The sequence below is a fragment of the Puma concolor genome, chromosome D4, assembly GCF_028749965.1.
Source record: "Puma concolor isolate L17-30 chromosome D4, mPumCon1.1.hap2, whole genome shotgun sequence".
In the NCBI taxonomy this organism is placed as follows: Eukaryota; Metazoa; Chordata; class Mammalia; order Carnivora; family Felidae; genus Puma; species Puma concolor.
Genome location: NC_141679.1, coordinates 86,296,562 through 86,323,325, shown reverse-complemented (window position 1 = coordinate 86,323,325; position 26,764 = coordinate 86,296,562). Strand labels below are relative to the sequence as shown.

General features: G+C 42.2%; 2 protein-coding genes across 5 annotated transcripts in view; both read right to left on the bottom strand.

The window, feature by feature from the left end:
* ZBTB34 (zinc finger and BTB domain containing 34) overlaps positions 1-2,326 on the bottom strand; it is a 46,869-nt gene extending 44,543 nt beyond the window's left edge. The window contains exon 1 of the mRNA XM_086684070.1: positions 1,019-2,326. Coding sequence (XP_086540196.1) covers positions 1,019-1,053 — 35 coding nt within the window. The 5' untranslated portion in view covers positions 1,054-2,326. The remainder of the gene's footprint in view (positions 1-1,018) is intronic.
* Positions 2,327-2,624: 298 nt separating this feature from the next.
* On the bottom strand, positions 2,625-26,310 carry ZBTB43 (zinc finger and BTB domain containing 43). Of its 4 annotated transcripts, none has more exons than XM_025914597.2 (3): positions 26,179-26,310; positions 22,760-22,883; positions 2,625-8,093 (listed from the first exon to the last, which is right to left on the bottom strand). In XM_025914597.2, the coding sequence occupies exon 3, from the start codon at positions 8,068-8,070 to the stop codon at positions 6,667-6,669; it is 1,404 nt and encodes a 467-aa protein (XP_025770382.1). In that variant the 5' UTR covers positions 8,071-8,093; positions 22,760-22,883; positions 26,179-26,310; the 3' UTR covers positions 2,625-6,666. The 4 variants fall into 4 exon arrangements, with proteins under 4 accessions (XP_025770382.1, XP_086540200.1, XP_086540199.1 ...); XM_086684074.1 differs by having other exon boundaries at positions 26,210-26,296; XM_086684073.1 differs by having other exon boundaries at positions 26,156-26,289.
* Positions 26,311-26,764: the final 454 nt, after the last annotated feature.

The following is a 26,764-nucleotide window of genomic DNA, read 5'->3' as shown; positions in this document are numbered from 1 at the left end:
CTTATACCTATTAAAGTAGGTATGGTGTTCAGCGGGTTGAGTGTGTGTTCAGAACCTAATAAATCTACAGAACTGCAATAAAAAAAAATTCTCTCCAAGAAAATTCTCTGTATGTTCACATTTTCAGTAGACAAAAGATACTTCACACATTAGGACACACTATATAAATTATGTAAAAATTAATCCTTTCTAGTTTGGTTCAAGGTCACTGCTGTCATTTTAAAGCCTTACAATTTCTACTCAGCCAGATCCTGCAGGAATTCTAGCAGCGTTTGCTGATTTGGCATCCATCCATCATTGAGTGAAGTGTCGTGCAGTTGGGGATCTTTTCAGAGAAACCTAACAAGTGAGATTTTATCACAGCATTACTGGCCCCCCAAATTAACAAGACAGGGGCAGTTCTAGAAGCACTCTTTGGCCTCCATTAATAAAGGTTAGCTGTTACATTAGGCAGACCAGTATACTCTGGGGAGTAACTAGTATCTTATTAAGTTATAAATACATTTAACGGCTTCAGTACTGGTTTCTTATTTTGGAATATGAAGAAGGAAAAAATAGAACTCAAAATCATTAGAGTCTAAGGATAATGCCACTATTTTTTAGAATGTAGATTTACCTACAATACTGCTTATGAATTACCTTGTTTTTATAGAGCCCACATACTCCCTCAGAAGCCACGGGGACTCTCCTGTCATTGCAGCAGCCCACAAGAAAGTGGTAGCTTATAAAATCCCATTACTTGGTTTTGACTCAAACTAGTCAGACCAGCTCAGAAGACAAACTTCCTTCCTCACTCTCCGTGCCCTTCTGGTTTCTCGTTAAGGGGAAAAAAAAAAAAATGCCGTCTGCGCCCATCTTCCTTCACTGAACTCTCAACAGAACACTGACCGAGTTTTCTTATGAACACAAGACAGAGTTGGAAGGGCACAGAGTTCCCATCTTTCACTTTCTGCACGGAGGACATCTCTAAAATCATCCGCCAAGTCATAGATGACTGTTACGTCAAGCTCGAGCTTACCTCATTTCCTGCGGCCGACCTGCTGGCTGGTCCATTGACTGCGGGCAAATTCTAGAGCGGCGTACCCTCCAAGATGCCTGGGCATGGAGACCGTCTCCAGGAATGCGCCGGTGGTTTGGTGGGAAGCTGTCTCTGAATTGGCTGTGAGGAAATCTAAATAAACTGCACAGGTGTGATATGCTCCATCTGGGTTACACCCTCACACCCCACCCCCCTTCTGTTCCCAAATACAAACGAGCCACTTCCATCTTTTCCTTTCTCCTGACAAGGCTCGCAGTGCTTCTCATCTTCACACCCCAGAGGCCTCCGCCCCTGTGGCAGCTGGTGTGGGGAAGCCTGCTTCCCAGGTGGGCCGGCCTGCGGGGGTCAGAGGGGTCACCAGGCCCCAGGGCCCGACCGTTTGCCCTTGGTCAGCACGGACAGGGCCCACCTCAAAAAGGGCTAGCGATGGTTCTTCTGGACTTCTTCCCACACAGAGAATGGCTAAGCTAGCTGAGGCAATCTGTAGTTGGCTTTAAAATCAGCAATGGGGAGGGGAAAAAAAATCCCTCACAACAAACAGTGGTAACAGAAGGTTTGTGTGGGAAGACGGTTAAGTTTGGTCTAAAACAAGCAGTGTCTCTGGTAATGAGCTGTTGTTAGGAAATACGTGGGGCCCTCGGTGCCTGCAGCACTTTTAAAGAGCACTGTTGCTGTTTCTTGAGGCTTTTCTTAGGGAGGGGGGGATGAGGGGGGAAAGGCCCGGTGAGGTGAGGGAGAGACCCAACTGAAGAGCATGGGGACATCTCAGAGCAGTGGAAAGAAGCATCTCCGAGTGTTGCAGCCGTGAAGTCCTCCATTTGAATCCGAGCTCCACTCTGCAGTCACTGTTCCACATTTGGTAACAAATCTACCTTCTCTCAATCACAACAGGCTCATAATGAAATGAGTGTGTCTAAGGCATCATCGGCCAGAGGCCTGGTGTGAAACAGCGGGCACACTCGGCTGGGGTGCCTGAGTTTCATAAGGGGACTATTTACAAAGGGCGTGGGCAGGTTAAGGAACTCGTATGAGGACAGTGAAGCTCCCGAGGGCTGGCAAACAGGGAGTCAGGACCAGTCCTCGGCTTGCAAGGGACAAGGAGAGGATGTGGTTACCAAACCCTGAAGCTGCTAGACTGGAGCTATGGCCCTAGGCAGAGGAGCCCAGCCACTGTCAACCCACACCTGGCAGGAAGGAGCCAGGGGAGGGAATTCCCAGACTTCTCTCTCTAATCCGCCAGCCTCCTCCCAGAGTAGCTCTGGCGTACCCTGACCAGAAGACAGGACGGGTCTGCAGAGGCCAGCCTCCAGAGCGAGGCACACAGTAGGGAGGGGATCTGGAGAAGCCAACAGATTATCTAGCACATCTAAATTCCTGACAGAGCTGGGGGGGGGGGGGGGTGTTAAAATGAGATCAGCATCATAAATGCCTGGCACAGCAAATGCTCACTCACTACCCATTTGATCAGATTGTGCATTTGGCATTTACTTATCAAAAGGCCACAAAATAACTTTTATTCTCAGGTGGCAAAAGCCAGGATGAAAACAAAGACATGTGGTCATATAACCAGAGTGAAAAACAAAACTTTTACAAAGTTGACGGATAACATTTATTAAAACATGTCATACAAAAGGGCATGGTCTCTTCTATAAGAAGAAAATATTAAACAGTAACATTCAATTAAGTAAAACCATGCTGTACACTGAAGACAGCAATATATAAAGACAAAACTATTCAACTTTTGCAACACAGGCATAACATTTCACAAAATATCAATAAGATATGCACCTAATGATAATCTGTTTATCATCAAATGGTTTTGTGGTCTAAGAGTCACCTGACTTGCATAAATAAAGTAATTTTCTGGAAGAAACATTGGGAACCTCATAAAAGGAAAGAAGGCAGCAGCAACTGACATTATGACACAGGCTTCAAGCAACACTAAAACAAAAACAAACAAACAAAAAAAAATGTCACATTTGCAAAATGTGTTCCAGCATCTTCCCATTGGGCACTATCAGTAGAGATTTGAAATAAGAAACAAGAAACATGTACCTTTAAATATGTAAGTAGCAAAGAAAAAACCCAAACAAACAAACCCTGGTTTTACTGAACAAAGTTAGTCACCCATGAAAGCAATTAAATCACAAAATTAGTGTGGCACAGATGGGGGCTGGGGAAGGGGGTAAGTATGTTGCTTGTTTTCCAGCATTCCTAAATTATCAGAGACCTTTACAAACACAGACCCCTGGATTTGGTGTGATGGAGTCCTCGCCACCCACCCAGAGGGCTGTGGCCAATCCTCCCCCCACCCCCCTCCAGGGCAAACACGACTGGGCTGCTTTTGCTCTGCCCCCCACATCACTTCCCCAGCAGCTTGGGGATGTGCGTGCCTCTGCAGGAAGGGGCCATTGAGACCAAGCAGCTTTCCTAAACAGCTAGAAGTCAACATAGGGTCAGTTTCGTTCAGCAGATGACCATGAGAATGGAGAAGACCCTTTTGGGCAGACTCTTTGAAAGCAGTGGCATAAAGAAGGGATTAGAGGAAGGTGAGATCTAGAAATGAGAATCAACAGGCCGGGCCCCAGGAGCGCCTGGGGGTAACCCTCAACACTCGAGGGAAGGCTACCGCAGTCCTTCCTTAGACGGTGATCCCTACTTTACCAAGTGGATTGTTGTAATGTGTACACCTAAAATTAAAGGCATGGTATAAATACTAATATTAGATACCACTGGTGGTGCCTTGAAGCCCTTTCCTGCTGGGACTGGAGAAGAACCACAGTTAAGACTCAAAGTAGGGGACAAATACCTTGGTTGTAGGCCATTAACACGATCCCTGAAAGACTGTTTGGAAAATGTTACCCACAACTATCCAAACTCATTTGGAAGGATAAAGATTTTCTAAAGCTGTACTGAGGCTAAGGAGAGAGACTATCCAACCCAGAGTGGGCAGGAGAAAAAAGGTAGTAATACAGTATGATTTCCTAATCCTAAAAAGCAAAGTTTATAAAAATTCACTTTCACTATCCAAACTAAGGCAATCTCTTTTCCCCGCCTCTCTGAACATGGCCAGCATTTCAGATGCCCAACCATCTCACAGGCTCTGGCTGACCCGATTAGCAACCCTAATTTTAAAGGAAACCCCAACTACCATAAAAAACTTAAAACAGCAGGTGTGAGGAACTTACACTTTAAATTCTATACTTAGTTGATGTACATATAAGGATTTCAATAAAGGACACCTTTCTTCACAACACATTAAATAAGTCCCGGCACAACTGACTACTTGCAAAACTACCACCCAAGGGCTGCCCACCACTCCTGGCTAAACAAGAATTCTTCATCATTACTCATAACAAAGGTGCCGTGCTAATTTCAGCATAACTGAAGAACCATGACTTTTCTAGAACGTTTTTATTCTATCTCTCAGACTCTTCTCCCAAAACGTCCCAATGCTCATTTGAATACAATCTTTAATGGGAAACAGCACATCAAACCTTCCGAACAGGCAGAAAATGATTGGCTAATACCACGGGAGAGGGTGATGGGCTTTTGGCAGAACTAAACGGCTTCAATGCCTTAGTACTGAAATTAGTAGGAATAATAAAACAATTTCTCCTCACACACAATGGCCAGGATCATACCTAAAATCCATTGGCTTCTAACATGAAAAAATGAGAAGGAGCAATTGAACTTTGATTGTACAGTCTCCTCTATACACATCTGTCATGTATGCAGAGAAAGGACTGTTAACCGGTGAAGCTTCAACACCAAGAGAATATTAATGTGGCAAACAACCAAGAGGTAATATCTAGTTTCTAGATTAAAAAAATCAATATATATATATATTTATAATAAAGTTTTAAATACAAAGTGCTTTTTATATATTGAGAATGATACAGTGTTAATGAATAGATCCCTGTTTTGTAATGTTGATTACAAGAATTAACTGGTAAATAAGTACTTTCTTTCCCCTTTCCAGATACTGTTCAACAAATAAATGCCTTCCTTCGTGATTGGAGCTTAAGGACCAGAGGCCATTGCCAGCAATGTCTATCGCATTAGAGCAAAGCCAAACTTCTGAAAAAAAATTTCACCTCAAATCCAGGAAAAGTTATTTTTATTTTAAGGAAAAAAAAGTTTCCACTTGGAAGTAAAAGACCAGTAATTTATGGAAAAGTTGACATAATAGTAGCACCCTGTCCTACCCTGGTGAGAACTTCAGGTATATTACACAGCTTAAAAGCATCCTGAATATATGCTTCCTTTTTAACCTAAAACATCTGACTGAGCTGCAGAAAAGGTCTCAAGAATAGCTGCTTTTCTCGATGTTTTTTGGTACATACAGCTGTGTGGACTTGGAAATTTATGCAGCTTTATCTAGAATCTGGGAGCATGAATCTGTAGACTACTTTCTAAAATTAGGACTCCCTCTTTCCCCCTTTTAAAACACATTCCAGCACTCCTAAAGAACTGGCAGCATTAGCTCTATGTACCCCTCTGGGACTACCTCCCCTACCAGTGTATCTTCAAGACTCCTCTTTTCTTGGGCAGTTGTTTTTCCTGCCACTCAACATTCTGATACTCAGCAACTCTCGCTGACAGTTGGGGAGTTTCACCGGAGCACTCCATAAACTCCCTACGCTCACAGGTAACTCTCAGCAGTGACTCTTGGCTCCCTCCCACCAACTGTGGTCATGGACTGAACTCTTCAGGAAGCATCATAACCTAAGAGAGAAATGGCTGGAGCAGCCAATATGGTACCATGGTCAGGGTCAAAGCAGGCTAGACGCCTACTAGCCACAGAGCAGATCCCACTGTGTGGATGCTATAATTACACAGGATTTGGGACAGCAAACCAATTAGAAATACCTATCTCTGGCACCCTAGAGAATTACAATTAGATACAATTGTCCAAACTAAATGTTAGTACTAAAATACAAAACTTTTTTGCCTTATCAAGAGTCTGAAACACATCGTGACAGTGGCGTCTTACAGAAACTGAAGCTTGTACCATAAGTTATTTGTTTCTTACTTAGAATGTCACCCTTTTAGCGTCTCCATAGTTTTTCATTAAAATACCCTCTAGAAAGAATAAAACCAGACAAGAGAGCTCTGTTAATCAACTTCGCATCCTAGGAATCACATTATCTGTTAGCTTTTACAGAAGTAGCCTTTCATTCAGTGAAGCAGCTACTAAAACAAACCCACATTACCTAAGTATCTATAGTGAGAGCTAAATAAAATGCCAACGTGACCTTGTAATGAGCGATCAAAATTTGCTGCCACCTGAAACAGAACTGGTAGGCTGGAGTCCAGTTCCAAGTGCAGATGTCTATATTACCAAGTCCACCTGCCTCAATCACAACGGGCCTGAAGGTTTACCTTGCCAGCTGGGAAGTGGGTTAACTTATCCCCATTACCCACTCCAGGCCTGGACAGGAACATACAAATTTGAGGAATTAGATTTTTAAATTGGCCTACTTAGAGCTGGTCTTTCAGAAATATCTTCCATTTTTTTTTAAGCTTCTCTCATAATAGCAAGTAGCACGCATCATCTGTGCCCAGATTTGCATAATTACCATAGTTTATTTTTGTGCCTGCCACTCAAGGGCCAGATCCTATTTTTAGTTAGCCTCAGTCGTATTCTGCTCAGCCTTTGCAGCTTCGTAGGACTTGGTACAAGAAGTCACATGCCTGTGGAAACTGTCCCTCCACATAAATCTCTTTGCACAGATATTACACTCATAGGGCTTTATGCCCGTATGAATTTTCATGTGCCCCACGAGATGATGCTTCATTTTGAATTTCTTACCACAGACACCACAGCCATAAGGCCGAAGACCGAGGTGCATGCTCATGTGTCGATCTCTCTGACTCTTGTGAGTGAAACTTTTCCCACACTGACAAGGATACAGCTTGTCGGTGGCTGAGAATCCTAAATGGGAAGCTTCTTCTTTAATCCCTGTTACCATTTCAATATTCTCACTGTAGCCCGATGCCAGGGCAGCCTCCTGTCTGTGCCCAATGAGATTACCATCTGACCTCTCTCCAGAAAACTCTTCCATGGAAGAGCCGTAGAAATCCACCTGCTCATCATAATTGCTTTCATCAGCCTGTTCGTCAAACTCTGCTTCTACTTTTTTTTCCCCGATGTGAAAGTCTTCCTCCACTCCCGAAGGCTGGACTGAGTGCTCCGTCTGCATGGTGTTGATAGACTCAGTGACCTGGTGCTCATCGTAGGGCGCGTGCACATCCATGCCCTCACATGCCTGGTCAAAGCGCTCGGGCTTCACGTGGATCCAGCGCTTGTGCGCCATTATGCTGGGCTTGCTATACATGGGCCGGGTGTAGTGGAACTCGGCGCTGTCGCTGGCCCCCTCCTCCCCGTCCTGGCTCGCCATTTCCGTGCTCAGCCGGTCATGCTCTGTGGACGAGTTGCTGGGAAGGTATTCGTGCTCAGTGAGTTGAGATGACAGCTCGTCTTTGGTGCTCTCCTCTTCATTCTCTCCGTCCCTCAGTTCTTGGGCTTTGGGGAAATCAGTATGGCCCCCAGAGCCCAGCTCAAAGCTCTCGACCAGGCCATTATAATTACTGCTGCTAGGAGACTGGTGGTCACTGCCATGATTTAGCTTCTGACAAAGAACTGTAGGGTTTCCCTCTAAAACCTCAGTGCATTTGTCTACCACATGCCACATCTGGAGGAAGCTTGCTGCTGTTAAGTAACTAACAATTTCTGGAGCAGGCATTACTAGACGTCCCGTATAACTAGATAGGAGAATGTTCTCAAACACTCTTGGGTTCATCACATCAGGTAAAACAATCCTCCTGCTATTTTTCAGGAGTACCTGGTCACAAAAGTAGGGTGAACTGGCAGCAAGAACAGCTTTGTGTGCCCGGAAAATGTGGCCTTGGACAACAATGGAGACATCACATAATTGTCCTTGCTGGCGCTGCTGGTTCAGTTTCTGCAGAATGGTGCTGGAAAAATCAGGAAATTCTACTCGAAAAGAGTTTGTTCCAGGCTCCATTTCATCACAAATCTTGTTCAGTGCTACAAGAGAAAGAAAAACGAGTGCTAATTCCAGCCCAAAGAGACACTTATTGATCACTAAGAAAACTAAGACAAGTTCCACAGTTCCATAGAGTCCCTTGCTTGTGGGCATTAGTGGGTGGAGCATTCATCCCCCAGAGCAAAGCTTGCAGGTGCGGGGGTGCCAGGAACAACCCGCTACTCTTCCTGGTATTAACTCTTCACTTTGCCTATGTCTATGAATGAGAATAGAATTCCGAGATGTGTTTGTAAGCTGTACAAATCTCCTAAATAAAACAAAGTACATATTTCTAGTCAAGACAAACATGATACCTGTCCAAGCAGTAGAATTTTTAAGAGACCTCAGATTTAATCCACATTTGCCAAGGTGGGGTGAGGAAGTGAGGATGGAAGTGTTGGAAGAAGGAAAGACTTATGTAAAGTTTCTGAGACTAGAATGAACTCAGCCACTGCAAGGAACTGAAAGGAGACCATTAGCCTAAAATCCAGTGCAGGAGTGAGGGGAAAGGGGGCTGAAGTGGTCAGAACAATCTTGCCTTTGGTCCTTCAGCACCACAGGTGCAAACTCACTGAAGTCCCAAACAATGTGACTTTCTTTAGGTGCCAGCAGAATTTTAGCCCTTTTAGGAGCTTCTGACGTGAAGCAGAATGAAGCGGTAAGTAAGGCAAGGTATTCCTTCTATCTGATGGTTTCCAAATTGTTTACAGACCAAAGAGCATACTAAATATTGTCCCTGTTACTGAATGACCTCAATCCGAAGATAAAGTTATAACAAAGAATAAAGGATTGCCTGTGTGGTTACTGTAAATATATTTAGTGGGGTAGTCAAGCATTAGAGAAGCTTTCTAACAGCAGCAATCCACAAGATAAACTCTGTTAAACACCTGCTCATGCCCCATAATTCCACAGTAAATTAAAATAAACCAGTAAACCCAAGAGATTTATTGGCACTATCCATCATCTGGCTCTAAAACTATATCCAAACATTGCTAAATGCCAGGTTTTCTAAGTATGAGATTAAAACCAAACCAAAACCAAAACCAAAACCCAGGGGCACTGGGTGTCCGACTTCGACTAAGGTCATGATCTCACAGTTTGTGAGTTCAAGCCCCACACTGGGCTCACTGATGTCAGCGCAGACCATGCTTCAGATCCTCTGCCCCCCTCTCTTTGCCCCTCCCCCACTTGTCTTCTCTCAAAAATAAATAAAAAACATTAAAAAAACCCCAAAAACCCAAAGATTGAAAGTCATCTTTGAGAGATAGGGAGAAAGACCAAGAAAAGAAACTAATGTTTCTTGAGTAGGTACTGTATAGCAGGGACTGTACTCCTTTTTTCCACTTTGTAATGACTGCAAATATAGAGATCGATATTCTCAGGTTCAGTAACTCAGGTTCAAGTAACTTTACCAAGGTTAAAATAAGAGCTAATTTTTATTAATGTTTATTTATTTTTGAGACAGAGAGAGACAGAGCATGAACAGGGGAACGTCAGAGAGAGGGAGACACAGAATCTGAAGCAGGCTGCAGGCTCTGAGCTGTCAGCACAGAGCTGGACGCGGGGCTCAAACTCATGGACCGTGAGATCATGCATGACTTGAGCCGAAGTGTGACGCTTAACCGACTGAGCCACCCAGGCACCCCAGAGCTAATTTTTATGAGATTGGGCTGTGATTCTAGGTCTTCATCACTTCAAAGCCTATCCTATTTTTCCTATAACATCATTCTCCCTCTTCTAGGAAGATAACAAAATACCAGATAAGTCAATAATAATTTTAAGAGGTAAGATGGTGTTTTTAGAAATAAGTATTAATTTATGGTTTATACCTCTTAAAACATTTCATAGTAATTTAAAACAAAAATAGGGGCACCTGGGTGGCTCAGTCAGTTGAGTGTCCGACTTTGATTCAGGTCATGATCTTGCGGTTTGAGCCCTACATCCAGCTCGCTGTCAGTGCAGAGCCTGCTTAGGATCCTCTGTCCTTGTCTCTCTGCCATCTGCAGCTTGTGCTCTCTCTCTCACTTTCTCATTAGCACAAAAAGAACTAACTCAATGCTGTTTAATGACTATATAGTTCCTACTATATGGACTTACCATAATTTAAGCAGCTCTCTTATAGAATTTCAATTGTCTAGGCTTTTGAAATTATGAGGAATGCTATTATAAATACACAATGTGGGGCGCCTGGGTGGCGCAGTCGGTTAAGTGTCCGACTTCATCCAGGTCACGATCTCGCGGTCCGTGGGTTCGAGCCCCGCGTCGGGCTCTGGGCTGATGGCTCAGAACCTGGAGCCTGTTTCCGATTCTGTGTCTCCCTCTCTCTCTGCCCCTCCCCCGTTCATGCTCTGTCTCTCTCTGTCCCACAAATAAATAAAAACGTAAAAAATTAAAAAAAAAAAAAAAAAAAAGAATAAAAAAAAATAAATACACAATGTAATTATACTGTGCATAACTATCTTGGCGTATCTTTGGAAATATCTATAGGGTAAATTCTATCAGCGGAATTGCTGGGTCAAAGGACTGTGCATTTGACATTTTGATGTATATTACAAAGCTACTTTCCAGAAAGGTTGCACCAAGTCACACTCCTATCAACAGTAAATAACACTCCACACCCTTAACAATTCTGGACATCAAACAAGAAAAAAAAAGTTTGCAAGCCTCCTAAGTAAATAATCCATGATTCATTATTATTTAGATCAATATTTATTTAATTATGAATGAGAACGATATTCTTTATTCATGTTTACTGGTCATGTGTTTTTCCTATAAATTATCAGTTATATTCTTTGTTCAAATAAATTGGGCAATTCATCTTATTGATTTTTAGTTTTTTATAAATGTAAGAAATTAACTTTGAAATTTATATAAATTACCCAGTCTTTGCTTTTATGGCTCTAGGGTTTTGTGTTAGACATAGAAAGGCATCCCCAACTCCAAGATTATTTTATTTTATTTTTTTTTTAAATTTTTTTATTTTTTTAACATTTATTTATTTTTGCGACAGAGAGAGACAGAGCATGAACGGGGGAGGGGCAGAGAGAGAGGGAGACACAGAATCGGAAACAGGCTCCAGGCTCTGAGCCATCAGCCCAGAGCCCGACGCGGGGCTCGAACCCACGGACCGCGAGATCGTGACCTGGCTGAAGTCGGACGCTTAACCGACTGTGCCACCCAGGCGCCCCTCCAAGATTATTTTAAATAAATAAAAAGATTTAGTTTTTTTCCCTGGTACCACTTTTTTTTTTTTTAAGTAATTAATTTATTTTGAGGGAGCAAGAGCAGGGGAGGGGCAGACAGAGAGGAGAGAGACAGAGAATCCCAAGCAGGCCTGATGCGGGGCTTCACTCACAAAATATGAGATCATGACCCAAACCAAAATCAAGAATTGGACACTTGACTGAGCTACCCAGCCAGGTGCCCCTCCCTGGTAGCATTTTTTTTTTTTTTTTAAAGCTTTTAAATGTTTAATACACAAAGAGTTTGTTTTGGCATAAGGAGTAAGGTTGGAATCCAGCCCTTTTCCCTCCAAAATGTCTAGCCTATTTTCCAACACTATTATTGAATATTAATCTTCTCATCAAGATTTCAAATAATGTTGTGGAATGTTAAATGACTGAGAACAACACTTTTAAAAACAACTCTATAAAAATAAATGTCATAAGTGATAACAGAGAAAATGGTGGAGTAGGAAGCTCTCGGGATCAGTCCCACCATCAAAACAACCAGTAAGCTGTTGAAGGATCAGAATCAACTATTTGAGAACTCCGGAATCTGATCAGACACTTGTAGCAACCAAGGCAATGCTTGCTGAAGAGAGAGGCTGCTGAACCTCACTAGCAGTACTGCCCGCACAAACCAGCTATAACCCCCACTCCCCACCCCGACCCACTCCTAGAGTGGCTGGCTCGTGGCAGGGAGGACAACAAGGTATATGTCCTCCAAAAACTGGGGCATTTACATTCTGGCCAGTATGGTGGATCCATGCAGCTTTGTTTTGGCCCTCTCAGGCAGCAGTGGCTTCCCCAGCAGCACTGAGCATAATTTTTGTTTTTTTTTGATCATAAGATTTCAAAAGACAAACATGCTCCCCCTCCCTCCCACCCCCGAGCCTGGGTCAAAGTATTTAAGGAAGTCTGTCAGGTCACAGGCTGACCACACAGATAAAACAACAGAAAGTTCAGTGACCACATGCAACAAGGGATACAGACTTGGCAAAAATAGCTTGGAAAAACTGTCATGCAAACCGACAACTGCAGCCCTCAACAAGTAACAAAAGAAGTCCCATAGGATGGGAAGGATCTAATTTCAAGAGTTACCATATTCAAATACTTAAAATGTTCTAGTTCTCAACCAAAAATTACAAAGTATAAAAGAACAAGGAAGAGAGATGCATTCACAAGGAAAAGAATATTAGAAACTATACTTGGGGGATTCTTGACATTAGAATTACTAGTCATACTAAAGTAAATCAATTATCTTACATATACTCAAATTGCTCAAAACACACGCGTGCGCGCACACGCACACGAAAATCCCCACTATGGACAAAAACTAAAGGAAATCAGGAGAATAGTGTCAGTAAAGAGATAGAAATTATAAAAAGGAACCAAACAAAAATTCTGGAGCTGAGAAGAATAGTTGAAGCCCTAACCGCCCCTCAAAACCCTAGAATGTGACAGTATTTGTATACGAGGCCTTTAAAGAGGTCATTAAAATAGAGTTACTAGGGTGGGCCCTAATCCAATCTGACTAGTATTCTTGTAAGAAATTAAATTTGGACACACAGCAGCATCTAGGGGGTACACAATGTGAAGACACGTGAAAAGGTGGCCATCTGCAAGCTGAGGAGAAAGGCTTCAGGATAAACCAAATCTACAGACACCATGATCTTGCTCTTCTAGCCTCTAGAATTGTGAGGAAAAAAAAAAAAATCCTGTTACTTAAGCCACCTAGTCTGTGGTGTTTTGTTTGAAAGACACAGGAAACCAATACAAGTTGAAGTAAAAAGTCCGCAGATTTAAAATAGGCAGAAGAAAAAAAAGTCACCAAACTCAAAGACAAGGCAATTGAAATTATTGAGTCAGAGGAGTGGTGAGAAAAATGAAGAGAAATGAACACTGTGTGAGGTAACTGTGGGACATCATTAAATGTACCAAATGCACACCATGGGAGTCTCAAAGACTAGAAAAGGTATTTTTTTTTTTTTAATTTTTTTTTTCAACGTTTATTTATTTTTGGGACAGAGAGAGACAGAGCATGAACAGGGGAGGGGCAGAGAGAGAGAGGGAGACACAGAATCGGAAACAGGCTCCAGGCTCTGAGCCATCAGCCCAGAGCCCGACGCGGGGCTCGAACTCACGGACCGCGAGATCGTGACCTGGCTGAAGTCGGACGCTTAACCGACTGCGCCACCCAGGCGCCCCTAGAAAAGGTATTAAAAGAAATACTGGTAGAAAACTTCCCAAATTGGATAAAAGAGAAACCTATACATCCAGGAAGCTCAACAAACTCCAAGCAGGATAAAACGAAAGAGATCCACATTAGACACATTGTAAGTTAAATAGTAAGTAGAAAGTCAAAGACAAGGGAGCTGAACACAGTAAGAAGGAAATGCCTCATCACGTGAAAGACATCTTCAATTAAGATTCACACCTTAAAAAAAAACATACAGGTCAGAAAGTAGTAGTATGGCATATTTAAAGTGCTAGAAGAAAAAACTGTCAACCGATAATTCTGTATCTGGCAAAACTACCTTTTCTTGAATGAAGGAGAAATTAAGACACTCCCAGATAAACAAAAGGTAAGGGTATTCATTACCAGAACTTTTCTTTTTTTACGTTTATTTATTATTGAGAGACAGAGAGACACAGAGCATGAGCAGGGGAGGGGCTGAGAGATGGAGAAGACACAGAATTCTGAAGCAGGCTCCAGGCTTCGAGCTGTTAGCACAGAGCCCGACGTGGAGCTCGAACACACAAACTGCAAGATCATGACCTGAGCCGAAGTTGGATGCTCAACCGACTGAGCCACCCAGGTGCCCTTCATTACCAGAACTTTTCTACAAGAAATGATAAAAAGGTATCCTTCAAGCTGAGATAAAAGAATACTAGGTAAGGGCGCCTGGGTGGCTCAGTCGGTTAAGCATCCGACTTGAGCTCACTCAGGTCATGATCTCCGTGGGTTCGGGCCCTGCATTGGGCTCTGTGCTGACACCTCACAGCCTGGAGCCTGCTTCAAGTGCTCTGTGTTTCCCTGTTTCTCTGTTCCTCCCCTGCTTGCACTCTGTCTCTTTTTGTCTCTCAAAAATAATAAATGAATATTAAAAAAAAAAAAAAGAATACTACGTAGTAATTCAATGCCATATGAAGGAATAAAGACCAATGATAAAGGTTAACAACATAAACATAAAAGCTGTTATTATTTTGACTTATAGCTTTTTTCCTGTATGCTTGAAAATGCAAATTCATAAAACAATACTTATAAATCAACATAAATAGGCAATGTATGAAGATGTAATCCATGATAATAACAAAATGAAGGGAAAGGGATGGAGGTGTAAGGAACAGTTTAAGAGATTAATTGTAAATCTCAATGTAACTACTAAGAAAATAATAATATACATGAAAAGGAATGAAAGGAATCAAAATGGCATGCCAAAAAAGAATAAATGCTTTATTTTTTTAATAAATGTTTTTAAAAGGTAGTAATGGAGAAATTGAGAAACAAAAAACATACAAGGTATACAGAAAACAGCTAAATGGTAGAAGTAAATCCTTTCTCACCAGTACTTAAATGTAAATGGATTAAACTCTCCAATTAAAAGGTGGAGACTGGCAGAATGGGTTAAAAAACATGGTTTATTTATATCTTTTCTATGAGAGACAATATATAACACACAAGTAAAATGATAGAAAAGATATTCCATGCAAAGAGTAACCAAGAGAGATGGAGTGGCTGTATTATTATCAGACAAAATAGACTTTTTTTTTTATGTTTACTCATCTTGAGAGAGACAGTGAGCGAGCACACGCGTGTGCGCTTGAATGAGAGGAGGGGCAGAGAGAGAGAGAGAGAGAGAGGGAGAGGGAGACAGAATCTGAAGCAGCTATGAGCTAACAGCAGCGAGCACGATGTGGGGCTCGAACTCATGAACCCGTGATATCATGACCTGAGCTGAAGTCAGACATTTAACCAACTGAGCCCCGCAGGTGCCCCCAGACAAAATAGATTTTAAGTCAAAAAGGTTACAAGAACAAAGAAAGACATTAACAGATTGATAAAAGGTTCACTCTATCAAGAAGACAGAACCATACACATATATTCACTAAGAAGTCTATATGGAGCAAAATATATGAAGCAAAAATGGACAATGAAGAAACAGACCAATCTACAACAACAAGTTATGACTCCAATTCCTCATTTTCAGTAATGGATAGAAAAACCAGACTTAAGATCTATAAGGAAATAGAGAACCTGAACATTATAACAAATCAATGATACCTAAAAGACAATACAGAACACAAAAAGTAATGAATTTCTCAGGGGCACCTGGGTGGCTCAGTCGGTTAAGCATCCGACTTCAGCTCAGGTTGTGATCTCGTGGTCCTTGAGTTCAAGCCCCGCATCGGGCTCTGTGCTCACAGCTCAGAGCCTGGAGCCTGTTTCAGATTCTGTGTCTCTCTCTCTCTCTCTGACCCTCCCCCGCTCATGCTCTGTCTCTCTCTGTCTCAAAAATAAATAAAGGTTAAAAAAAAAAGAAAAAGTAATGAATTTCTCATACACACTACAACATAAACCTGGCAACATTGTGTTAAATCATGAGAAACATTAACTCAAATAAGCCAGACAGAAAAGGACACATGTTGTATAACTCCACTTCTGTGAAATATCTAGAATAGGCAAATTCAGAGACAAAAGTAGATTGGAGGTTACCATGGATTCAGGGGAGTTAGAAATGGGAGTTATTACTTAATAGGTAGAGTTTCTGTTTTGTGATGAAAAAACTGGGGGATTAGAAAGTGTTGCCATTTGTATAACATTGTGAGTGTAATTAATGCCACTGAATTGTACACTTGAAAATGGTTAAAATGGTAAATTTAGTGATATATTTTTTTACCACACATTAAAAAAAAAACTTGGGGAAAATGTCATGTAACTTTACTTTCAACTATGTCAAGGTGGTAATGGTCCTTATAATTTAAAAGTATCTGACCTCTGGGGTGCCTGGCTGGCCCAGTTGGTGGAGCATGCAACTCTTGATGTCAGGTTGTGAATTCAAGCCACATGTTGGGTGTAGAGATTATTTAAAAAAAAAAAAAAAAAAAGTATCTGATCTCTGCCCTTAACTTTGGGCAGGTGCGGCATTTCTATATATTCCCTGATTTTACTAACATGCAAAGACTGAAACTCTCCTTCAGATTTTCCTGCCATATAAGCCATATTTACAAACTCACAGGCAGTTGTGGTAGCTGTGATCTGTATTGATAGTACAGATGCTGTTTCAATTTTTAACGACTTTCACAGAAGTAATCAACTCACTAAAATGAACACATAAATAAGTAAACCGACATAAAACACTATATGCACATTATTGGGGGGGTGGGTTTCTAAGATGATCAAGGAATCTCACCGTCCAGAGTTTATAATCTGGTAAGGGGGAATGAAAAACATGCATACAACCCTGCTATTCAAGGCAAAGCATGATAGAAGCACCACACGAGAACTATAAACCCAAGAGAAATTCAGAGGAGGGGACCTGGTATAGCCTACAATTACATATCCTTTCACAATAAATTTTAGTATCACCAGGGTAAGAGGAAGACTTGAGAGCAGTATATAATTCTCATCTATCACATCCTAACCAAACTAATCTAAGGAAAATGAAAAAAATTGGCCTGAGTCCTGGAAACTAGGGACCAGAGCTATCTGGTAAACTTTAATTAAGGACATAGTGTAGATGGGACCAGACTGGAAAGAGACATTACCTCTGCAACTCCACCCAGTTCCCCAGGCAATCCTGGTATAATAGTAGCAATCTTGAGAGAAGAACACTAACGCCTGTTCACTTGGAAGGTCTGGCTGTGGCTCAAATCCCAGGGTGGACTATGGGACAGGTCCTGCAGATTAGCAACATTAAGAGGTGGTTGTACTGGAATACCAATGTTTGTATAATGCCTCAGCAGAAAGTTTTTAAAAACTTGGCACGAGAGGGTGGAGTTCAGTTAGTAACTGGCAAAGACATGGCCCATCATTTGCCAGCTGGGCCAAAGAAACTAAAGTAGGTCCCTGGTATCACAATTTCACGAACACAGAAGAAAGTACACAGAGCTCAAGCTGTCCTAAGAGTAAGACCTAGCCTCTGGCCCCAAACATTCAACTCATGTTAACCCCTGGTGTCAGCTAAAGAGCTAAGAGTTGATTCTAACAGCATTCAGGTTTACGGTAAAAGACCCCCAAAGGGCACTTGGGTGGTTTAGTCCATGAAGCATCTGACTTCTGACTTCAGCTCAGGTCATGATCTCGTGGTTCGCACGTTCGAGCCCCACATCGGGCTCTGCACTGACAGCTGGAGACTGGAGTCTGCTTCAATTCTGTGCTCCCCCTCTCTCCACCCCTCCCCTGCTTGTGCCCTCTCTCTTTCAAAAATAAATAAACATTAAAAAAAATTTGGAGGGGAAAAAGACCCCCAAACAATCCACCCACAAAGGGAAATTTTTCAGACCCAAACAGAATGTTTCCCTCTAAAGAATTAAAAACCTGGTTAGTTTTATTCTGTAAGTACATGGGGTCTGTAAATACATTCTACAGTAACAAAAAAGAAAATAGCAAGGGATAAACAGAGAACAGTTTTGAGGGTATTGTTTCAGTTTTGTTTTTTTTTTTTAATGTTTGAGGGGGGGAGGGAGAGAGAGAGAGACAGAGAATCCCAAGCAGGCTCTGCGTCAGAGACCCATGTGGGGCTCAATCCCACAATCATGACCTGAGTCAAAATCAAGAGGTGGACACTTAACTGACTGAGCCACCCAGGTTTTCTTTCTTTCTTCTTCTTCTTTTTTCTTTTTTTATTAAAGTTAAGACCTATGCCCAACGTGGGGCTTGAACTTAGGACCTTGAAATGAAGAGTCACATGCTCTACTAAGACAGACAGAGGTCCCTTAAGAGCACAGTTTATTATTTTTTTTTTTTAATTTTTTTTCAACGTTTATTTATTTTTGGGACAGAGAGAGACAGAGCATGAACGGGGGAGGGGCAGAGAGAGAGGGAGACACAGAATCGGAAACAGGCTCCAGGCTCTGAGCCATCAGCCCAGAGCCTGACGCGGGGCTCGAGCTCACGGACCGCGAGATCGTGACCTGGCTGAAGTCGGACGCTTAACCGACTGTGCCACCCAGGCGCCCCGAGCACAGTTTATTTTTTAAATGTTTAAGAGAGAGAACATGAGTAGAGGAGGGGTAGGGAGAGAATCCCAAGCAGGCTCTGCATTGTCAGCGCAGAGCCTGACTAGGGGCTCGATTCCATGAACCATGAGATCATGACGTGAGCCGAAATCAAGAGCTACCCGACTGAGCCACCCAGGAACCCCTGGAATCTGCTATTTAAATGTGGGCCCCGGGAAGCACTGGAAACTTCTCAGTGATATGTTGTGAAATGTGTTCTGGAAAGACAATCTGCTGATGCACTTAAAAGCGGGAGTAAGTCTGAAGTACAGGCTTAATTATAAGATTTTAGCAAAGAAACCAGGTTTGAGGCAATGAAAGTAACAGTGAGTATGGAAAACAGAGAGGTAGAATCAGTAGGACTGACTGAATTGGTAGGCAGGAAGATTCAAAGCCAGTGCAAGGCACAAATTATACCATCAAGAGAGTGAAAAGTTAACCTCCAACATGGGAGAAGAAATATGCAATCATACATCACTGTTAAATGACCCATATCCAGAATACATAAAGAACTCTTAAATTTAATAATAGACAACTCAACTGAAAAATGGGCAAAGGATTTGAATGAACATTTCTCCAAAGAAGATATACAAATAAGCACACAAAAAAATGCTCAATATCATTATTCACTAGAGAAATGCAAATTCAAACTACAATGAGATACTACCCATTTGGACAGCCATGATATATAAGACCCAAAAACAAGTGTTGATGTCGATATGGAAGGATTAAAATCATTATACATTGCTGGTGGGAATATAAAATGGTGTGGCTACTTTTGAGGTAGGTCCTCAAAAAGTTAACCATAAAGTTACCATGTAAACCAACAATTCTACTAGGTATATACACAAGAGCATTGAAAACATACGATATCCACAAAAACTTATACACGAATGTCCATAACAGCATTACTCATAATGGCCAAAAAATGGAAACGACCCAAATGTCCTCCTCTGATGACTGAATAAATAGAAGGTGGTATATCCATACAGTGAAATATTACTCCATTTTATTATGTACCACGCACATATTGTTGTACTATGCCATTCTTTTGGCAATAAAAAAGAATGACGTACTGACAAATGCGATAACATGGCTGAACCTTAAAACACTATACCAGGTGAAAGAAGTTGGATACAAAAGGCCACATCTTGTATGATTCCATTTATAAGAAATGTCCACAACAGAAAGATTTATAGACAAAAAGTAAATCAGTGGATGCCAGAAACTACAGGGAAAGGAAAGGAGAATCACTGCTAATTGTGTGTTTTGTTTTGTTTTTGTTTTTTTTTGAGGTGGGGGAGAGAGGATGAAAATTCTAAAATTAGATTGTCCCACAATCTAATTTTAGAATGGGTTTATACAACCCACTGAATGCACTAAAAAACTTTTTTTTGACGTTCATTTATTTTTGAGAGAGGGAGAGAGAGAGTGGGGAATGGGCAGAGAGGGAGGGAGACAGAGGATCTGAAGCAGGCTCTGCATGGACAGCACAAAGCCCAATGCAAGGCTCGAACCCACAAACCACAAGATCATGACCTGAGCAGAAGTCGTACGCTCAACAGACTGATCCACCCAGGTGCCCCTACTAAAAAACTTTTAATTGTACATGAATCATGTTTCAGTAAAGCTGTTTAAGAAATAAAGTAATGCAAGGTAAACTAGTTACCTATACCGACTCTGAAGTTTCCAAACTGGATAACTAGGAAAATGTTGTAATTGGTAGGAATAACAACAGCATCTACTATTTATTAAATGTGTGCATTGTACCAGAATACTGTATGTATTCTATCTCATCAATCCTCATAACAATCCACTGGATAGGTAGTTTTTATCTTATTGTACAGAATAGGAAATAGACACAGGGTGCCTGGGTGTCTCAGTAGGTTAAGCTCAGATCCAACTATGGCTCAGATCATGACCTCACAGTTTGTGAGTTCAAGCCCCACATCGGGCTCTCTGCTGTCAGCGCAGAGCCTGCTTCAGATCCTGTTCCCCTCTCTCTCTGCCCCTCTCTCGCACACGCATGCACTCTCTCAAAAATAAACATTAAAAAAAAAGAAGAATAGGATATAGACAAAGAGGCTAAACTACTTGCTTAACTAGTAAGTGGTGAAGTTGGAATTAAATTCAAAACACTTGCTCAGGCCTAATATAACCTGTGATGATAGTGTGGAAAGTAAAGGTGAATACTACTTTCACAAATAAACAACTGAAATCATCTATAACATATGATGCATTCCTAAACCCCAGAGCAAATTATTCACCATCCTCAGACTTAATAAGGTACTGCAATTTTATTTGTCATATTACACACAGTGTTTTGTTTTGTTTCTTTTAAAACTAATAGTAACAGTTCTAAAACATACACACCTATCTCAGTTCATTCCCTCCATAGTTCATGGATGCTCTCTGGCTTTTTTTTTTTTTTTAATGTTCATTTATTTTTGAGAGAGACAGGGAGACAGAGTGCAAGTGGGGGAGGGGCAGAGAGCAAGGGAGACACAGAATCAGAAGCAGGCTCCAGGCTCCGAGCTGTCAGCACTGAGCCTGACGCTGGGCTCGAACTTGCGAACTGTGAGATCATGACCTGAGCCAAAGTCGGATGCTTAACCAACTGATCCACCCAGGCTTTTTTAAAAGCAGAAGACAATGGGAAAATATTGAAGAAATCACCAAACTCTAGATGACCTCCACGATCTCTTTCAATTTTGATGAGTTTAATGTATTTCTTATACAACTAAAGAACAGCATATCAAATTTTACGCATTATTTAAACACAATTACATATCTTAAAACACAGCTAACAATAGGGAAGCAGACCCATTGGTCTTAAAGCCCTCCAAAGATTTCTTAATTAGACCATAAAGGTAATTTGCATACTTACTGTAGAGAGCACATTTAAACACAGTAAATACTACTTCAGTAAATCTAAAGATTGGCACAAATACACAAAAATACCAAAACCCCATGCCTACCAAAGTTCGTTCTTTATATTAGCCAGATGCTTTGCAGTTCAAAGGGCAAGCTATGTAAACCTGGGTCTTGCAACTGCGATACTCCTGAATCATTACACTTATTTTAAAGATGAGTGAACTAGGGGCACCTGGCTGGCTCAGCTGGAAGAGCATGTGATTCTTGATCTCAGGTTCATGAGTTTGAACCCCGTGCTGGGTGTAGAGATTAGTTAAAAAAAAAAAAAATCAAATCTTGGGGTGCCTAGATGGCTCAGTTAGTTGAGCATCCAACTCTTGATTTTGGCTCAGGCTCAGACTGTGATCCTGAGGTCACGGGATTGAGCCCCACCCTGGGCTCTGAGCTGAGCGTGGAGCCTGCTTGGGATTCTCTCTCTGGGCCCTTCCCTTCTCATGCTCTCTCTCTCTCTCTCTAATAAATAAAATGAAAAAATAAAATAAATCTCAGGAGTGTCTGGGTGGCTCAGTCAGGTTAAGCATCTGGCTCTTGATTTTGGCTCAGGTCATGATCTCATGGTTCGTGGGAGCAAGCCTTGTGTCGGGCTCTGTGCTGACAGCATGGAGCCTGTTTGGGATTCTGTCTCCCTCTCTCTCTGCCTCTCCCCAACTGACTCATGTACAAGTTCACTCTCTCAAAATAAAAAAAGTTAAGAAATTAAATCTTAAAAAGGAAAAAAAAAAAAGACGAGTAAACTAAACTCTGGAAGGTTAAAAGACCTGCCCAAGGTTATATATCTCAAAAGTGGTAGGTCAGAATTCAAATTTAAAGTTTAATTTAGGGGTGCCTGGGTGGCTCAGTCGGTTAAGCATCAGACTTCGGCCTGCGTCATGATCTTGGATTTCGTGGGTTTGAGCAATGCATCGGGCTCTGTGCCCAAAGAGTGGAGCCTGCTTTGGATTCTGTGCCTCCCTCTCTCTCTGCCCTTCCCCCGCTCGCATTCTGTCTCTCTTTTCCTCAAAAATAAACAAACATTAAAAAAATTTTTTTTTAAAGTTTAATTTAAATCTAATATTGTTCTAAGTTAAAAAAAAAAAAGTCCCTGATAAGTTTCTCTGAAGTGAGATGCTGTAATGGTACAATGTAGAGCAGTGACTGGCCTTAAAATGTGCGACAGTTCCTGCTCAGAAGTATGGGAACCTATGGTCTAGAACAATTAAATACAAATACATCTTTATTTTTGCTGAAAAATAAACCATTTTAGTAAATAATTTTAAAAACCTGTATTTTTAGTAAGTTTATAGCTTACCTACCTAATGCAAAGGTGTTATCCTTGAAAAAAGCCCCTTATGCCATGGCCATCACAAAGCAGTATGGATGAATGAGGAAGAGGAACCCATTTCTCAGTTTTGCTTCAAATTAGAATCACACTGACTTCTGAAAGAAAAAAATCACGTTGAAAATGTAAAAACGATGCTGGTGACATTCAATATATACATGTGCCTTGCTAATAAATACTACATGTGTAGGATTTATTTCTGAGCAGCAGAAAGAAAACTGGTATCTTCGGTTATATTAACTTCTAGTCTGTACTATCTTAGCTTCTGCCTTGTACTTAAAATGGACTTAATTTTGAAATAATTTTAGATTTACAGAAAAGTTACATAAATGCCGAGAGTTCTGTACACCCCTAAATCTCTCACCCAGTTTTAATAACCGTCTTACATTACCATGGTACTTTGGTTAAAAATAGAAAACCAACATGGATCAGTGTCTATGTAATTTTACAAAATTAAAATATCCTTTGGAAAAGTGTTTTCAGTCTTCAGACCATTGCCAATCAGCACCCCTATAGGTTCTCCTAATTGGAACACTTTAGCCAAAGAACTTAGTTAAAATCTATTTTAGGATTTTTTAAAAATAAGCTACCTACTTTATGGACTTTGAATCTTGTCTCCCTTTAATTTTAAGACACAGCTGAATGTTTTACTTAAAAAAAAAGCCAAAAGCAAATACTCCATTGTAGCAAACTCTCTGAGATTCAAAAGAGAAGGTATTGTTCTAACCACAAACCCCACTTATCGGTCATCCTGCCATTACATTACAATATAGCCAAGGAAATGGTTTTAAATGCACTCTCATATTCATTAGCACTGGGGTAAGAAGCTCGAATTGAGAAAAACAGAAGGCAGACACAGCACTGGGTTTTAGGATAATGATTAGCTACATACCAACAAAACAAAACAAAACAAAAAAGGAAAGTCTTCTCGACATGTTGCAAATAAGACAAAAATCTTTCCAACCATAAATGTAAAGTAAAAAGGAAAAGTTCATGAAAATAATACACAGCACATTCAACGGATTTTAAGAGGCATATTTCAAAATTTCTGCAATCAGGATGTGATGGTCAAGTGGAAATTTTAATATTTGTCACTGCCTGAGACCCTCATCAATGTTTCTGATGGCACCAAGGACACTGTGGGAAAGTATGGACCCATCTCTGAACTTACAAGTATTCAAGAGTATGAATGTTAAAAGTTTAACACTTTCACCAATTTATTTCACTTATTTTTTAAAATTTAGGCATTAGAATGGTATCATGTAAAAATGTCTAAATAAGTCTAAAAATGTTTTCAAAAAGAATTTTCATAAGCCTAAGTGATTACAAAACCACATGCCATAGCTTAATTGGTGGTGTTTTCTCCTCAATCCATGGTATCCTAGGATTCAATACAGTAGTAATTCAGCTGCTACATCTCACAAGAAAGACTGATAAACTACCATAGCAGACAAAATAGCTTAAATAAGAACATAATACAAAGGCCCCCCCCCCATCAGAAAAGACACAGGAAATGACACATAATTTTGTGTTATCATAACAGGGCTGTTTTTCCAACCCTAACGGTTTTCTTCATGTGAAAAGTAAAGTCTTCCTGAAATTCCCTATTTATGCAGCAGATTCCTGCACTGAATCCGAGGATCATGGGAGGAGAGCTAGAGTGGTAATCTGCCTCAAGTAAAAAACTTGAGGGAAGATTTTAACTGAATTATTTTGACCGAAGTCCTTTTCTAAGGACATTAGCTCTGACAAGAGCAGGCATCAACAAACAACTTAATGTTCCTAAGAGCTACAAAATAAATTTTTAAAAGCACATTTTCAAAGAGCTGGCTAGTACCGAGCTTCTCCAATGAGCAAGGGTTTTTTCCTCCCTGTACTGTGATGAAATATACTGAGTATAAAATTTGCTATTTTAAAGTGTCCAATTAGTAGAATTAAACACATTCACGATGTTGTGCGACCATCACCACTATCCATTTCCAGAACCTTTTCATCATCCCAAACTAAACCTCTGTATCCCTTAAACAATAACTCTCCATTCCCTCCTCTACCAGCTCCTGGTAAACTGCATTCTACCTTCTGTCTGCCTCTATGAATTTGCCTATTTTGGACAAAGTATAAGTGGACTCATACAGTATTTGTTCTTCTGGGTCTGGCTTATTTCTCCAGGGAGTACCTTAGTAAAGCAAAGAATGAATACCAAATTATTAGGTTTCTTATAATCTAACTGTACATACTGACACAATTTCTGCACTAAGCATACAGCTCTCCTAGAAATCCTGCTACTGTTCCATGAGCCCCCAGGGACACAAGATCTCAGACGGACCCTTCCTTAGCCTGTAGACAGGCCTAGTTAAGCAGCTGTAATTCAAAGAGGAGGCTCCTGGGAGCTGTGGAGGCCATCCTGGGGTACGTGGACGGATCGAAGGGAATTCAGGAGCTGTGCAGGCCCAAAATGCCATGGGTAGGAAAAGGCAAGGATTTATCAAGGTACGCTGGCCCTGAGATGGTCTCTGGTCTGCCTGCTTCTGCACCGGACACTTAGGTTGGGCGACACCTGTCAGAGTTGAGGGCCAGACTGCAGTCTAGTCACTGAGAATGTCACCAGGGCAAGAAGCTTCACAGGGTCATGAGTCACCTTGCATGGCTCAGAGGTCCGGGCAGGCCTGCCCTGCCCCGCCCAGACAAACCCAGTTAGGAGAGGCAACAAACAAGAGAGAAAGACACTAAACTGGCACCAACACGGACGGCCAAAGAGCAGAGCTGACAGGCAGGCCATGAATGAGAGGAAGGGCTGAGAGGGAAACACAGGGTGAAAAACCACATAAGCAAGGTGGAGGCAGAAATAAAGACAGGGTCCAGATAGAGACGGGCTTGAGAGAGACACACTGGAAAGAAACACAAAGTTGACAGGGGCCGAGTTGAGATGCAAAAAGGGCAGGTGACAACAGGTGACAGAGACCGCAAGCGAGGGGAAACACTACTTAGAAGTAAACAGAGACAGATACTAGCCAAGTCTGGGCACAACCTTTCTCCTGGCTTTGGCTCGAACCCGAGGCCGCCGCGCCGCACCCACACGGCGCCCCCGAAAGGCCAGCAGACGAACCCGAGCGGGATCTCCAAGCGCTCTGGCCCGCCAAGGTCCGCCACCGCGGGGTGACCTTGGGCGAGACGCTGCCTCCGGGGCCTTGGTGTCGCGGTCGGCGCACCGGACTGGCTGGAGGCGGCCCGGGGGCTCCGGGACTCCAACCGCCCGAGCGCGGCTAAAGCATCCTGGTCGGCGGAATGGGCCTGCCGGCTGGGGGCGCGCGCGCCGGGTCCTGCAGAGAAGCCCTTAAACCTCTCTGGCCTCCCCCCTCCCCTTCGCTACCTGCTGTCTCAACTCCGCAGTACCTGCTAAGGGCTCCGCACTCGCATAACCCACCCGCGGGACACTTTCCGCCACCGGCTTCAGGCCCGTTCAAGCCGTCGCCGCCGCGACCGACTCAGCCTGCGCCTCCCGCCCCCGGAAATGCTTCACGGTTCCGCCCCCGGGCCTGCCAGTGCTTCCGGGGGTGCGTCAGAGAGAAGGCGGTGTGCGCATGCGGGACTCACTTTTGGGGCGGGGCGTCAGGAGAGGGCGCCCTTGTAGCCAGCGACTGCGCAGTGTAACCGGGAGCAGGTTAATCGGCTTTACGGACGATGAGTGAGGCCACTACTGTGAATGAGGAAGCTGATTCCAAGTCCTAAACCCTTTACAAACTTTATCTCTCTCCTGTTAACTAGCAGAGATCGTATCAAATCTTTTTTGCCTCCACAATGCCTTTGGCACGTAGTGGTTGCTCAGTAAATCTACAACGAGTGGAACAGTTCCCTCTGTGTGACAGGCGCTGAGCTGGGTACCCTCCCCAACCCTCAGGAAAAAGGCTCATTTTGTTCAGGTACCAGAGGAAATCTTTTGATCTCTGGGAGGTAGATCTTCACCCCTGCTAGAAGGAAT

Excerpts from the sequence above, each read along its gene's own strand:
- ZBTB43 (XM_025914597.2), bottom strand. The coding sequence starts at position 8,070 with ATGGAGCCTGGAACAAACTCTTTTCGAGTAGAATTTCCTGATTTTTCC.